Consider the following 12,290-nt stretch of genomic DNA (forward strand, 5'->3'; position numbering starts at 1 on the left):
TCAGTTGTACTAAAAAATACATTTCCTGTGGGTTCGTAACGCGTTAAAACTGTAATTCATTTGTTGAATTTTTAAATGTGAAATAGCAAAAATGTTTGCTTGACGTTATTTCATGTGGAAATAGTTATGAAGAAACTTTACAGAGAGGCTTTGTTTTATTGAATTTAATTTTATTAGACTTAATATATATTTGGGACTCAGGTTACAGCAATGCTTTGTACAACAAGACTGGAATTTTGAATTTTATTCTGTTATTGAAACCTGAAGTATGCCCTGAAGAGCAATAATAAATGTTCCTTCTGCGATGACAACAGCAGCTCAACGTGCATCTCTCCTATTCTAGCCACAGCATTTCACCGCACGATGAGGCGTCAAGAAATATCCAGTTAGCCCTCTAGCTACCGAAGCAGACCGGGCAACACAGAACATATTCTTGCAAATAATTTTGGGATTTTGTGTGTGTGGGGGGGGGGGGGGGGGGGCGGGGGGGGGGTGTCGACGTGCTCTTTAAGAGTTAGGTAGGGCTGCTCGATGATGACATTTTTTTTTTTAATCACAATTATTTTGGCACTCATTTAAATCACGATTGTTCAAACGATCATGCATTGTTTTTGGTACAAAAATGAAAGAAAATGTTTTCATGTGAAAAAATATAAGAACACATAGATTTCTTTGAAACACTATGCAAGTTCCCTTTGGAGCGCACAAAATTGAGCAAATTAGCTATTAGAAAATAAAAAAAAAAAAGGTGCAAATGCATAAATTCAAGCATGATTTCTTTGCGTAAACAAACAATGTGCTGGATATAAATGCGTCTTAAGAATCCTTTTGTACGAGTATGCCAATTTTGTAATCGTGGAGTGTAATAATCGTGATTGCAATTGAATTTGGATGAATTCCAAAGCCCCAGGGTTCGGTTCAGCAACGGGTGGAATATTTTTCCTGAAAAGTCTTTGCGATAAAATTATAAAGCATGGTGAAATCCGCTTTTGTAGGTCAAACAAAAGTCAAACCTCTCAAAAATGTGATGTGCTATGGGGGGAAAAAAAAGGAAAAGCATTTTTAAATCAGCATAAAAAAATAAATTAGGGACGCAAAGCCATCTCTGATTAAAAATGTGCTGTTTGCCAGCGTAATTAATGATATTCATTTGGTGAAGCCATGCAAATGATTTCTCACGATAAGATGCAACACTTCATTTTTAGGAATCTCTACCAGTGTTGACATTTCCAAACGATCACGTCAACATAATTTGTAGAAATTCCCAATGTCCCATGACTGCTGAGCCAAATTCAGAACAGGCCACAACGCGGGCTACTCATGCGGTGCCTCTGTGGTGGCCTCTGGACTAGAAATTTCGCCATAATAATATATGAGAGAGAGAGAGAGAGAGAGAGAGACTCTCAAAGAATTTCACTGCACTTAAACTGCCAGACGTTCTCAGAGCCTCTTGTACCCTAACGTTTGAAAGAGGAGGGAAAAAACAACAAACAAACAAAAAAAGCAGAAATACATTCCTGGGATTGAACACAGTCCGGACTGTGAAAAGACGTTTTGGGCAGTGAATGAGTCAGCAATTCATCGCGTTGCCAAAAGTGGCAGGCCCACAGAAATTGGGCCCGATTGTTGTGGTACATTCTGTCGTTTTTGGGTGGTTTACAGAGGCTTGGAACAGGCACCTGGCTGCCACATGCGCAAATCCACCAAAATCTGGTTCAGCTTCAACTGCCACAAATTCCTGTCCTCCTTTGTGTCTGCGCTCAGCCAGTTTCTACATAAGAACAAAGACAACAAGCAGTCAGTCCATGGGAGGAACACATCGTTTTGTACATTCAGTGAAACTGCCCACACTGACGCTGTTGCGTATAACCAACGTGAATGTTTGATTGATTTCCTTTGTTAACAGTTTTCGTATGCCCCCGTTTTTGTGCCGGTTTACTTAGTCTGCCTTTGTTTCCGCCCTGCTCGTCCATTGTTTTTGACAGCTACTGGGTCCTAAAAGGGGAGGAATTCGGACCGGCCAATAGGCGATTACTATCTGATCCGGCTTGACGGATGGCGGAGGGATGCCCAGGCTGCAGACGGATGGCGATAAACGGGCCGGCAAATTTGAGTCAAATGCCCACCTATTCTTACCACCTTTATTGGTTATTTCGGAACTGACTCTTTTGGACCCCCACCCTCACTAGCTCCCCCTGCAGGCCCTCATTATCATTACCACTATCGGACAACTTTCCCATTGAAACCATCACCGGCAGACGCTTCCCTTGCACACACAAACAACGTGGTTTTAACAGTGGTAATCTAGTATATGTTAATACTGCTCATTCGTACCACCATGAGCGCACGTCCAGCACAATAATTAATCTGGCCGTGCTGAACGTGCGCTCCCTTTTAAACAAAACTTTTATCATAAACGACCTGATTTTAGACAATAATTTACATGGTATACTTTTGTCTGAGACATGGCTTGGTACAGATGCTCCAGTTGCTCTCAACGAGGCTTGCCCACCGAATTTTAACTTTTTATTTTCTACAAGGGATGGCAAAAGAGGAGGCGGGACTGCATCAATTTTTATTAATACTCTTTTATCAAAGGAGATCATTTTTAGCAGCTATTTATCCTTTGAACACCATGCCTTTGTTTTTAGCAGTCCCCCTATTCTCTGCATTACCGTCTATAGACCTCCCCATCATTCCACTTCTTTTATTACAGAATTTTCAGAATTCTGATCCATTTTATATTCCAGTTATAACAGGATATTAATAACTGGCGATTTTAATATACACATGGACAACATCTCGGACCCACTATCCAGAGATTTTTCAAACCTTTTAAACTGCTTGGATTTTAAACAGCACGTCTTGCAGCCAACTCACAACAGAGGACACACCCTGGATTTGGTTATAACCTATGGCTTGTCTGCTGGTGTGTCCTCTGTTGTTGACTTGGCAGTGTCAGACCACTACTGTGTCTATTTTAACATCGCCAGTTTTAACCATCTAGCAGTCCCGGTCAGAACAGTGAAGAACACTACCTATCTTCTGAGGTGGCTGCAAATTTTATCGAGATCTTAAAAAGCACTCCTGCTGACATTTTACCTGCACCCTGTGATCTTATTGTTGACAATTTTAACCTACATCTTAAATCATCATTAGATTCAGTAGCTCCACTTTTAATTAAAACAACAAAAACAAAGACTGTACCCCCGTGGAGAAACAATGCTATCAAAATATCAAAGAGAAAATGCAGGAGTGCAGAGAGGAGGTGGAGAAAAAGTAAACTTACAGTACACTATGAAATTTTATGCAAACAACTGAAATCCTACAATAAAACAGTAAAACTGGCAAGATCTTCCTATTTCTCAAACCTCATTACAGTCAATAAAAACAACCCCAGGGTTCTCTTCTCCACCTTTGAACTTTTAACTAGTTCTGATTTTAATAAGTCCCCACAGAGACCAACAGATGCTCTCTGTGAGGACTTTGCAGACCACTTCAGAAGTAAAATCGATGACATAAGATCCAGTCTTTTAGCCCGTCAAAACACAAGTTTTAATAAACCCGGACAATCATATTTACATGAGGAAACACTGGAAAGTTTTGCCCTGGTTGATGCAAGGACACTTGTTCGAGTTTTCTCCCAGGTAAACCCAACAACCTGCCTTTTGGATCCAATTCCCACATTTCTTTTTAAGACATTTTATGGATTTTTTGAAGAACAAATTTTAAATATAGTCAATTGCTCTCTTCAGACAGGCGTCTTCCCCGCTGCCTTTAAAACGGCGGTGGTGAAGCCCCTTCTGAAGAAGAGCGGTTCTGACCCGAGCGTTTTTAATAACTACAGACCCGTATCCAACTTACCGTTTTTAAGTAAGATTTTAGAAAAACTGGTTTTCATCCAGTTGAATCATTTTTTAAATACAAATAATATTTTGGAGAAATATCAATCTGGTTTTAGGATGAACCACAGTACGGAGACTGCTCTTTTAAGGATCTTAAATGATATTAGGTGCACTGCAGACGTGAGAAAACTCACAGTCTTGGTGCTACTGGATCTAAGCGCTGCTTTTGATACAGTAGATCACCAAATTTTATTAAATAGACTTAAAAATCTAGTGGGCATCTCTGGTACTGTTTTTGACTGGTTTTATTCCTATCTCACAGACCGATATTTCTTTGTAAGTATGGATACTTGTTCCTCTAAAACTCATGAAATTAAATGTGGGGTTCCTCAAGGTTCGATTTTAGGCCCCCTACTTTTTAATCTTTATATGCTTCCCCTCGGGGATGTCATCAGGGGACACGGCATCAGCTTTCACAGCTATGCTGATGACACGCAGCTGTATATTGCCGTGTCTCCTGATGACACAGGACCCATTGATACCCTTTTAAATTGCATTTTAGATATCAAGTCATGGATGGCAGATAATTTCCTACAGCTCAATCAGGACAAGACTGAGGTTTTAGTTATCGGTCCCGAAGGTCAGAGAGAGAAGCTTTTACCAAAACTACACATTTTTAATCCCTCACACTGTGTGAAGAACCTTGGCGTCATTTTTGACTCTGAGCTCAGTTTTATTCCTCATATTAAAAATGTAACCAAGATTGGTTTTTATCACCTTAAGAATATCGCCAGAGTCCGCCCGTTTCTCTCTCAGGCTAACACGGAAGTGCTGATGCATGCCTTTATTTCCTGTCGTTTAGATTACTGTAATGCCCTGCTCTCTGGCCTCCCGAAAAAGAGCATTTCACCACTGCAACTACTGCAGAATTCAGCCGCTCGGGTGCTGACGAGAACCAGAGGGCGGGAGCACATTACGCCAGTTTTGAAATTGCTGCATTGGCTCCCTGTGTGTTTCAGGATCGATTTTAAAGTACTTTTACTAGTTTATAAATGTGTTAATGGTCTTGGGCCATCTTATTTATCTGATTTGCTTTTATCATACCAGCCCTCGCGGATCCTGAGGTCCTCTGGCGCCGGCCTTTTATTTATTCCAAGGGTGAGGACCAAAATGCATGGCGAGGCTGCATTCAGCCGTTTTGGTCCTCACCTTTGGAATAGCCTGCCAGAGGATGTCAGGTCTGCAGAGACTGTTGATATTTTTAAGAGGAAGCTCAAGACACACCTTTTTAGTTTGGCTTTCAACAACTTTTAAATAATTTATCTTTTCTTTTGATTGAAGATAATTCTATGTTTTGCTTTGAATGTTTTAAAGCACTTTGAGTTGCATTTTTATGTATGAAAAGTGCTATATAAATAAAATGTGATTGATTGATTGATTGATATATATAGTATTGCAATTGTACGCGGTACTGCGTATTTTTTTTCCCGGTGTGGCCCTAATGCAGCATTCTACTGCTGGGCCCTTTCGGCGAGGTTCGCGCCGCAGGTGCTCATTTAGGAAAAAAAAAACAAAAACAAAAAATCAGATTCTTTGTGTAAGCGTTCATATCACGTTAGAAAGGCGACCTCGGTCTTGTCCGCTGTATGAATACGCGTGTCGCCAAACCCGCATGCGCACACGAAGAGACGACGTCACTCATCACGAATTGTCGGGGCATTTCCAAAGTGAAGCGTAGGGATGTAACGATTCACTCGAGCCCCGATCAGATTCGATTTTCAGTTCCCGATTTTCGATTCGATGTTTTAAAAATTGCTAGCATGCTTGTGTCTGTGCACTAGTGTGGCACTGCAGCCATCCATCCACCAACGCAATACGCCATTACGTTTGGCGTACAATACGATGGACACGTTCAAAATGCGTCGGGAACGAAAAAACGTGGAAAGGCATCATTTCCGAGATAAAATGAATCAATTTGTAGTCCAAATGGATTTGCCTCGATTAATCGAGGCAAATCCATTTCAAATTGCTTTTCGACTAATCGTTACATCCCTAGTGAAGCGATTAAGTAGGAGGTAGAAATAATTACAGTATTTGGGGAAATTTATGAGGTGAGGCTTTACTATCCCATTTCACGGAGACATCGCTAACGATGATGTCACGTGGTAGCCGCGCGTAAAAAATGAATCGATGCCAACCGTGGCTGAATGACTACCATCACCATGAATGCCCGCTTCATGTTTCAAGTGGGATTAAATTCAAGTCAAATATAAAGTCAATAGTATTAGTCAAAACAACTTTGCAGATTCGATCCCAGCACTTTCCCTCTGCCTGCGCCGAGCGCATGTTGGGCTCCGGATGACGTCCGTGTCGGACATATGCGACCTGGCCGTCCAGACCGCGGTCGCATATGGGTCCAAAAAATTGGATACGTATCCGATTTAGGAGAACATATGAAAAGGACCCAGATTGGATTTGGGGAAAATAAAAAAAATCCCCAAAAAATCGTAACCGTGCCGTTCCAAAAAAAAAAAGAAAAAGAAAAAATCGTAATCGAGCCGTTCAAAAAAAAAAAGAAACAAAAAAATTGTAATCGAGCCGTTCAAAAAAAAAAAGGGAAAAAAAAATCGTAATCGAGCCGTTCAAAAAAAAAAAAAAAAAGAAAAAAAATACGTAATCAAGCCGTTCAAAAAAAAAAAAAAAAAGAAAAAAAATACGTAATCAAGCCGTTAAAAAAAAAAATAATAATAATAATCAGACACGCCGCACATGGGCCCAAAAATCCGATCTGGGTCGCGTTTGCCTGCGGTGCGAACCTAGCCGAAAACGTACGTCTTTGTGCAACTTTATTGCCATTTACAGTATGAATGATCATCGGTAGGCTCCAGCACGCCCCGCGACCCTTGTGAGGATCAGCGGTATCGATAATGGATGGATGGATGACCATCGGTACTCACTTGGTAACACACATGGAGTTCTTGCATTGACTAACGAGTGTCTCTTTGTCGTTTTCTCTTTGTGGTCTGACGGTGACGAGTTCGAGTGTGTGTGGTCTGGCACAAAACTCTCGCTTGGCTGGTTCCACCCTGTCACTGATGCAGTTGGCTAGATTGATATGGCCGATGGGTTTCTGTGAAAAAGAGAGCGAGAGAGAGAGACTCAGGAGAGGAAACGCAATCATGAAATGTCCAAGCATTCAAGCATGCGACCACGTTATTGGCCTTTGTCAAGGTGTGACCCCTCTGACACGGCTGGCCTATTGGATTCTGCCAATGTATGGGCAATGTCTCCCTCCTGCTTCCATAACCCATTTGGAGAGCATTGCCAAAAGTTTGAAAATGCTCTACAAATGTTTGAGGAGAAAAAACACTCAGCGAGGCGCAATGGTTAAACTAAGGTGCATTCAGAGCACAGCAGACGGAATGTAAGGACGGAGGCGCTTTAAAAGGACGAGGACAGAGGACGATCCTTTTCATGAAGAATTGCGGAGGGACGCGGATGGAAGGCTCCCCAGGACGGACCGGCAAAAAGCTCTGCTGTAGCCAACGTTCAGTTCAGCCCGCCCAAGTGTCCCCTTTAAATATCAGGAACTTGGCAAATATTCTGACCTACTAGAGCACTTAAACTTTCCTTTCACTCATCCGAGCTTCAACTCATTCACTGCCATTGACGTATGGATTCGGCTTTTCACAGTCATTCAGTCCCAGGAACTTATTTATCTTTTTTTTCCCAAATGTTAGGGTCAAAGAGGGTCTAAAAATGTCTGGCAGTGAATTCAATGAGACACCCGAGTTGACACGCCAACACTCGCATCGTAGCTCACTTGCTGTACATTTTAGGGTATGGCTACCAAGACCTTTTTGTATATCGGGGTGCCTCCCGATTTTCATAGACTTGGGTAAAACGAACGGACCGCGACAGGGCTCCATTTTTTCAAACCCAATTGTGACAACTTTAAAAAGGTTGTTTTTGTTTGTTTGTTTGTTTTTTGCCCAGCCCAATGTTTGTGCCAGGTTTAGTGAGTTGTCGTTCATGTTTAGGCCTTCCAAAATGTGACTCATTTTGGAGAGTGATTTCACAGAAAGAAACGCATCCGTAAAGCGAACAGCGAACGCTGCTTGGGCCCGAATAATTACCAAACTTTTTTACCTTTCTCTTTTCATCATCGGGGTAAGTCCAATAGGAGATACAATATCCCGATAAGACGCACCATCTTCGGTGCCAGGCCCCAAAACCGCTAACATCCTCAAACATGGTCTAGAAGAAGCATTCGATTAGCACAATGAGTAGAAAACAGTACAAGCAAACCAAGCAGGCACCACATTACTCGGTCTTGCACTCATTCATCATTTTCTATCCAGCCTATCCACATTAAGTGTCAAGGGTAAACTGGGGCCTATCCCAGCAGACTCGGGGCCAATCTGGACCGCTCGATGGCAGGGCAGACCTCCACTCACCAGAAAACCTTTTTCTTCCACCTTTGAGCCGACTTGGCACAGCATCCTGAGGTAGATGTGACCCTCCAGAGGACACACGAACGGGACCTTTTGGCCGGAGCAAATGAACGTGGTGACAAACAATGAAAAGTGTGGCAATATACTCCAAAACTGGATCGAACGTGAGAAGGACTCCCGCCACACAATCACTACTGTTGATGGTCGTCTCAGTTTTGCTGTTCAATATGTATCGATGAGGCGCAAAATGTGAATTTTGAAGCGAAAATAGCGATTTGAAACTGCGGCGGTGTACTTCTCTAAAAGAAACAAATCGGTAGTTGCAGCCCTACTCGAAACCAAGCACAAAATGAATAACCTCCGGCTCAAAGTGACGAATCAGACAAAACATTTACCTTCTCCAAAGGAAACTTGTGTTCCCCAATCGAAGAAAGAGTGAGCTTGCGATGGCCAACCCGGACAAAGTTGCTGGTACGAACGGCGCCTGGGCCACCTGGACTTGCAAGAACTTGGAGGAAAGAGTTACAATTTCAATCCTCATTCCAGGAACACTTTCAACACCAGCAAAAGTACAGAATCGAAACAAAGCATTTAAATGGTTTTGGTAGAATGTGTTCAAAATATGAATAAACGAGCGCAGTCAACAAATCTCCAAAATTGTCCAGAGTTGATTGCGATTAATCACATTTTTCTACGACCATTTTTACCAAGCTTGGAACCGATATTGACTTGAGTAAAATCTTGGAATGAATGTGGAAAAAATATAAAGGTATGTTTTGACACAGACTGTTCTAAGAGCTTTCTTTGACCTTTGAATACGATTCTTGTCCTGTAAAATACAACCGTTGAACGATGCACCAAAGACGTACAGCTAATATGGCATTTGAATTTGGCTTTGCAAAGTGCGCAAATTATTTGGCATTTCTCCAATGAGCCGTCGAGCAACTTTTTAAAGTCAAACTGCGCCTTTGCATCACTGATTCTCCTCCAAGTTTGGCTGCGCACTGAGCAGAGGGAAGCTGCCAGAAGGAAGTGAATAAAACGCAGTTCATTTTCTTGAATGCGCGATCGAATTTAGAGTCATCTCCATCGTTAACGCTTTCGCTTTGACAGCCCTAGAATGAAGACATATTTATTCAAAGAGATGAATGTTGATTCACAAGCATCAAATTTTCCATTCTGATGATGACAGGTCTTTACCATTTGTATGAGAATCATTTTGAACATACCTGGTGGTTGACCACTTTTCTGAAAAACAAAGGGAAACATGAGCCGGCCGATTAAAAGAAAATGCAACATTCTGCAACACAAAGTGAGGACAGAGACAATGTACAAGTGACCGCCACACAAATGCACACTGAGCGAGGCATGAAAAAGACGTCCCCCCGCCCCCCCCCAAAAAAAACGTAGAATAAACACGGGTACAAAATATTGACAACTTCCTGGAGGTCGCTTGATTCATAAACAATGAGTTCCCGTTTTTTCTTCTTCATTAAGCTGTCATTTTTCAACATCACAATTCCAGGAGTTATGTGTCGTACCAGACAATTCACATTTTTATTACAATCCATTGGGGATGTAACGATTAATAAAAAATTGATTTAAAATGGATTCGCCCCCCATTCATCGATTCGATTAATCAAAAAATCGAGTTGATTAAATTCATCGAGAAAATGATGTCAGGAAACGTTTTTTTCATTTTCGACTCATCGAAAATCGAGTTGATTAAATCCATCGAGAAAATGACGTCTTAGCGTTTTTTTTCATTTTCGACTCATCGAAAATCGAGTTGATTAAATCCATCGAGAAAATGACGTCTTACCGTTTTTTTGCATTTTCGACCCATCGAAAATCGACTTGATTAAATTCATCGAGAAAACGAGGGCTTGAAAGGTTTTTTTCATTTTCGACCCATCGAAAATGGAGTTGATTAAATTCATCGAGAAAATGAGGTCTGGAAACGTTTTTTTTTTCATTTTCGACTCATCGAAAATGGAGTTGATTAAATTCATCGAGAAAATGACGTCTCGAGACGTTTTTTCATTCCAGATGCATAGCACATTTTGAATGTGTAGGTCAAACGATGCTTTGGCGCCAAACATCATTGCGTACTGCGTTTGCGGACGGCTGCAGCACCACACTGGCGCACAGAGACAAGCATGGAAGCCATTTTTAAAAAAATCGAATCGAAAATGGGGAACTGAAAATCGAATGGAATCGGGGCTTGGGTGAATCGTTACATCCCTCCGATCCATCGTCCGTGTTGCCAAACCGGAAAGTTGTACAGCTAATGTTACGCCCGCCTCCAGCCAGAGCCATTGATATTGTTCGACGCGGCACGATTGACGCTCCTCTGCGGCGGCAACGCAACACGTGAAACTAGACGATGACACAGACGGGAAAAAAAGGGGGGCTTCCGACTATTCCTCAAACATTTCCGAACCGTCGTTTGTGAATCGCCTACAAAGTGGCGGACCGGTGCGTCACGTGGGCGGAATGCCCAGCTCTGGTAAACGCTGCACAGTCGGGGATGTCGCAATGTGGGCAATATCGCGACCAAAAGCTCATGGTTTGGTTTTATCGCAGCATTGATGTCACAGTTTGATATGTATTGCAATATTGTGTGAAGGCTCACACATCCCAAAAAGAGGCGGGTTAAAAATAACAGCATTTGGGCTCAAAGGCGGACCAATCCACGAATTGGCCCACTTTGACCCATCACATTTCATGCGGACTGAAGTAGTGGATCGGTGCATTTCTGACCCAAAACGGTCTTATTTTTAGCCCAAGTGTTTTTGGAGTGCAGTAAAAAAGTCAAAGTTGCCACCAATCAGTCAGACCGGCCAATATTTTTCAACATCTCCGTCGGCCCGCTTCAGCCGAACACAGCGTTGCGAACTACACGGACCAGGATACTTTGCGCTGCGGAGCCGAGCCAAGCCTATTTCTTTGCGAATGCTGTTATTATGTACAAAAAGGGAATATTGTGATTTTTTTTTTTTCTTCTCCCCTTCATATGAGCTCCTTTTTTTAACAATGTCATGAGCTTTCAGACAGTATCGTGAGCTTCTTCTTAATGTGTCGCCAAGCTCTCCACAACATTGCGATAATGATCGTGCGCGATATGATGGTATCGGGACATCCCTACTATACAGTCGATCGAGAATCTCCAGACTTGCTAATAGTGGGAAAAGAAGAAAGAGAATCCGCTGAAGATTAAAGACGAAGATGCTTTCAGTTTCCAAACCTTACCGTGATAGCCAGAAATCTCTTTGGGGTGATGGCCTGAAATTGAAAACATTTGGCACTATTACTATTTTGTCAAAAATCGCAACAATTTTGGCCTTTCTCAAGAAAAACATCAGCTCCGTTTCTGTTCTGGCAGTGTAAACTGGTACGTAGGCCACCCACAAAAGCTGAAATGCTTTCATAATTGTTCATGCTGGCATCCACAAACGTACTCGGACAAACATCCATGACGCCAATTCTGACTTGCTGGTAATATTCCGGCCCCCAAAGTGCACGTACCTTTGACTTGCCGGGTTTCTTCTTCTTGTCACAACTCATTTCACGCTTTTGAATCTGAGGAGGTCAAAAGTCAAAGAACGGTTGGTCCAACTCGCAGAAACATTGCGGAGCGCTAAGGGCCGAACGATTAATTGCCGCCGCCGTGATAAGGCTTGATTTCGATTGACATGCCTTGGAAGTTTTTACCTCAGCATTCTATGACGCATAATGCACAACATATCTGATATTATAACATATACATATATATATGTATATATATATATATACATATATATATATATATATATACGTATATATATATATATATATATATATACATATATATGTATATATTGTTGAAAAAAACACATTTGAAAAGGCCGTCGGAAGAAAACTCTTATTGCAATCGCAATTTTTACCAATAGAAAACAACAACAAAAACCTCCCAATGACATTCTTTTCCATTATCCTTCAGCCCTATGGC

The 12,290-nt window shown here is 41.8% G+C and overlaps 1 protein-coding gene across 1 annotated transcript in view; it reads right to left on the reverse strand.

Annotated features, from left to right (window-relative positions):
• Positions 1-492: 492 nt before the first annotated feature.
• Positions 493-12,290, reverse strand: part of anln (anillin, actin binding protein) — a 73,441-nt gene continuing 61,643 nt past the window's right edge. Inside the window, exons 16-23 of the mRNA XM_086013832.1 lie at positions 11,828-11,881; positions 11,552-11,584; positions 9,529-9,547; positions 8,695-8,807; positions 8,303-8,389; positions 7,995-8,102; positions 6,803-6,975; positions 493-1,771 (exon numbers count right to left, since the gene is read on the reverse strand). Of these exons, the coding sequence (XP_085869958.1) occupies positions 1,657-1,771; positions 6,803-6,975; positions 7,995-8,102; positions 8,303-8,389; positions 8,695-8,807; positions 9,529-9,547; positions 11,552-11,584; positions 11,828-11,881 (702 nt within the window). The 3' untranslated portion in view covers positions 493-1,656. The remainder of the gene's footprint in view (positions 1,772-6,802; positions 6,976-7,994; positions 8,103-8,302; positions 8,390-8,694; positions 8,808-9,528; positions 9,548-11,551; positions 11,585-11,827; positions 11,882-12,290) is intronic.

Source organism: Filicampus tigris, chromosome 18 (assembly GCF_054856515.1).
Source record: "Filicampus tigris isolate MCC_2025a chromosome 18, RoL_Ftig_1.0, whole genome shotgun sequence".
Lineage (NCBI taxonomy): Eukaryota > Metazoa > Chordata > Actinopteri > Syngnathiformes > Syngnathidae > Filicampus > Filicampus tigris.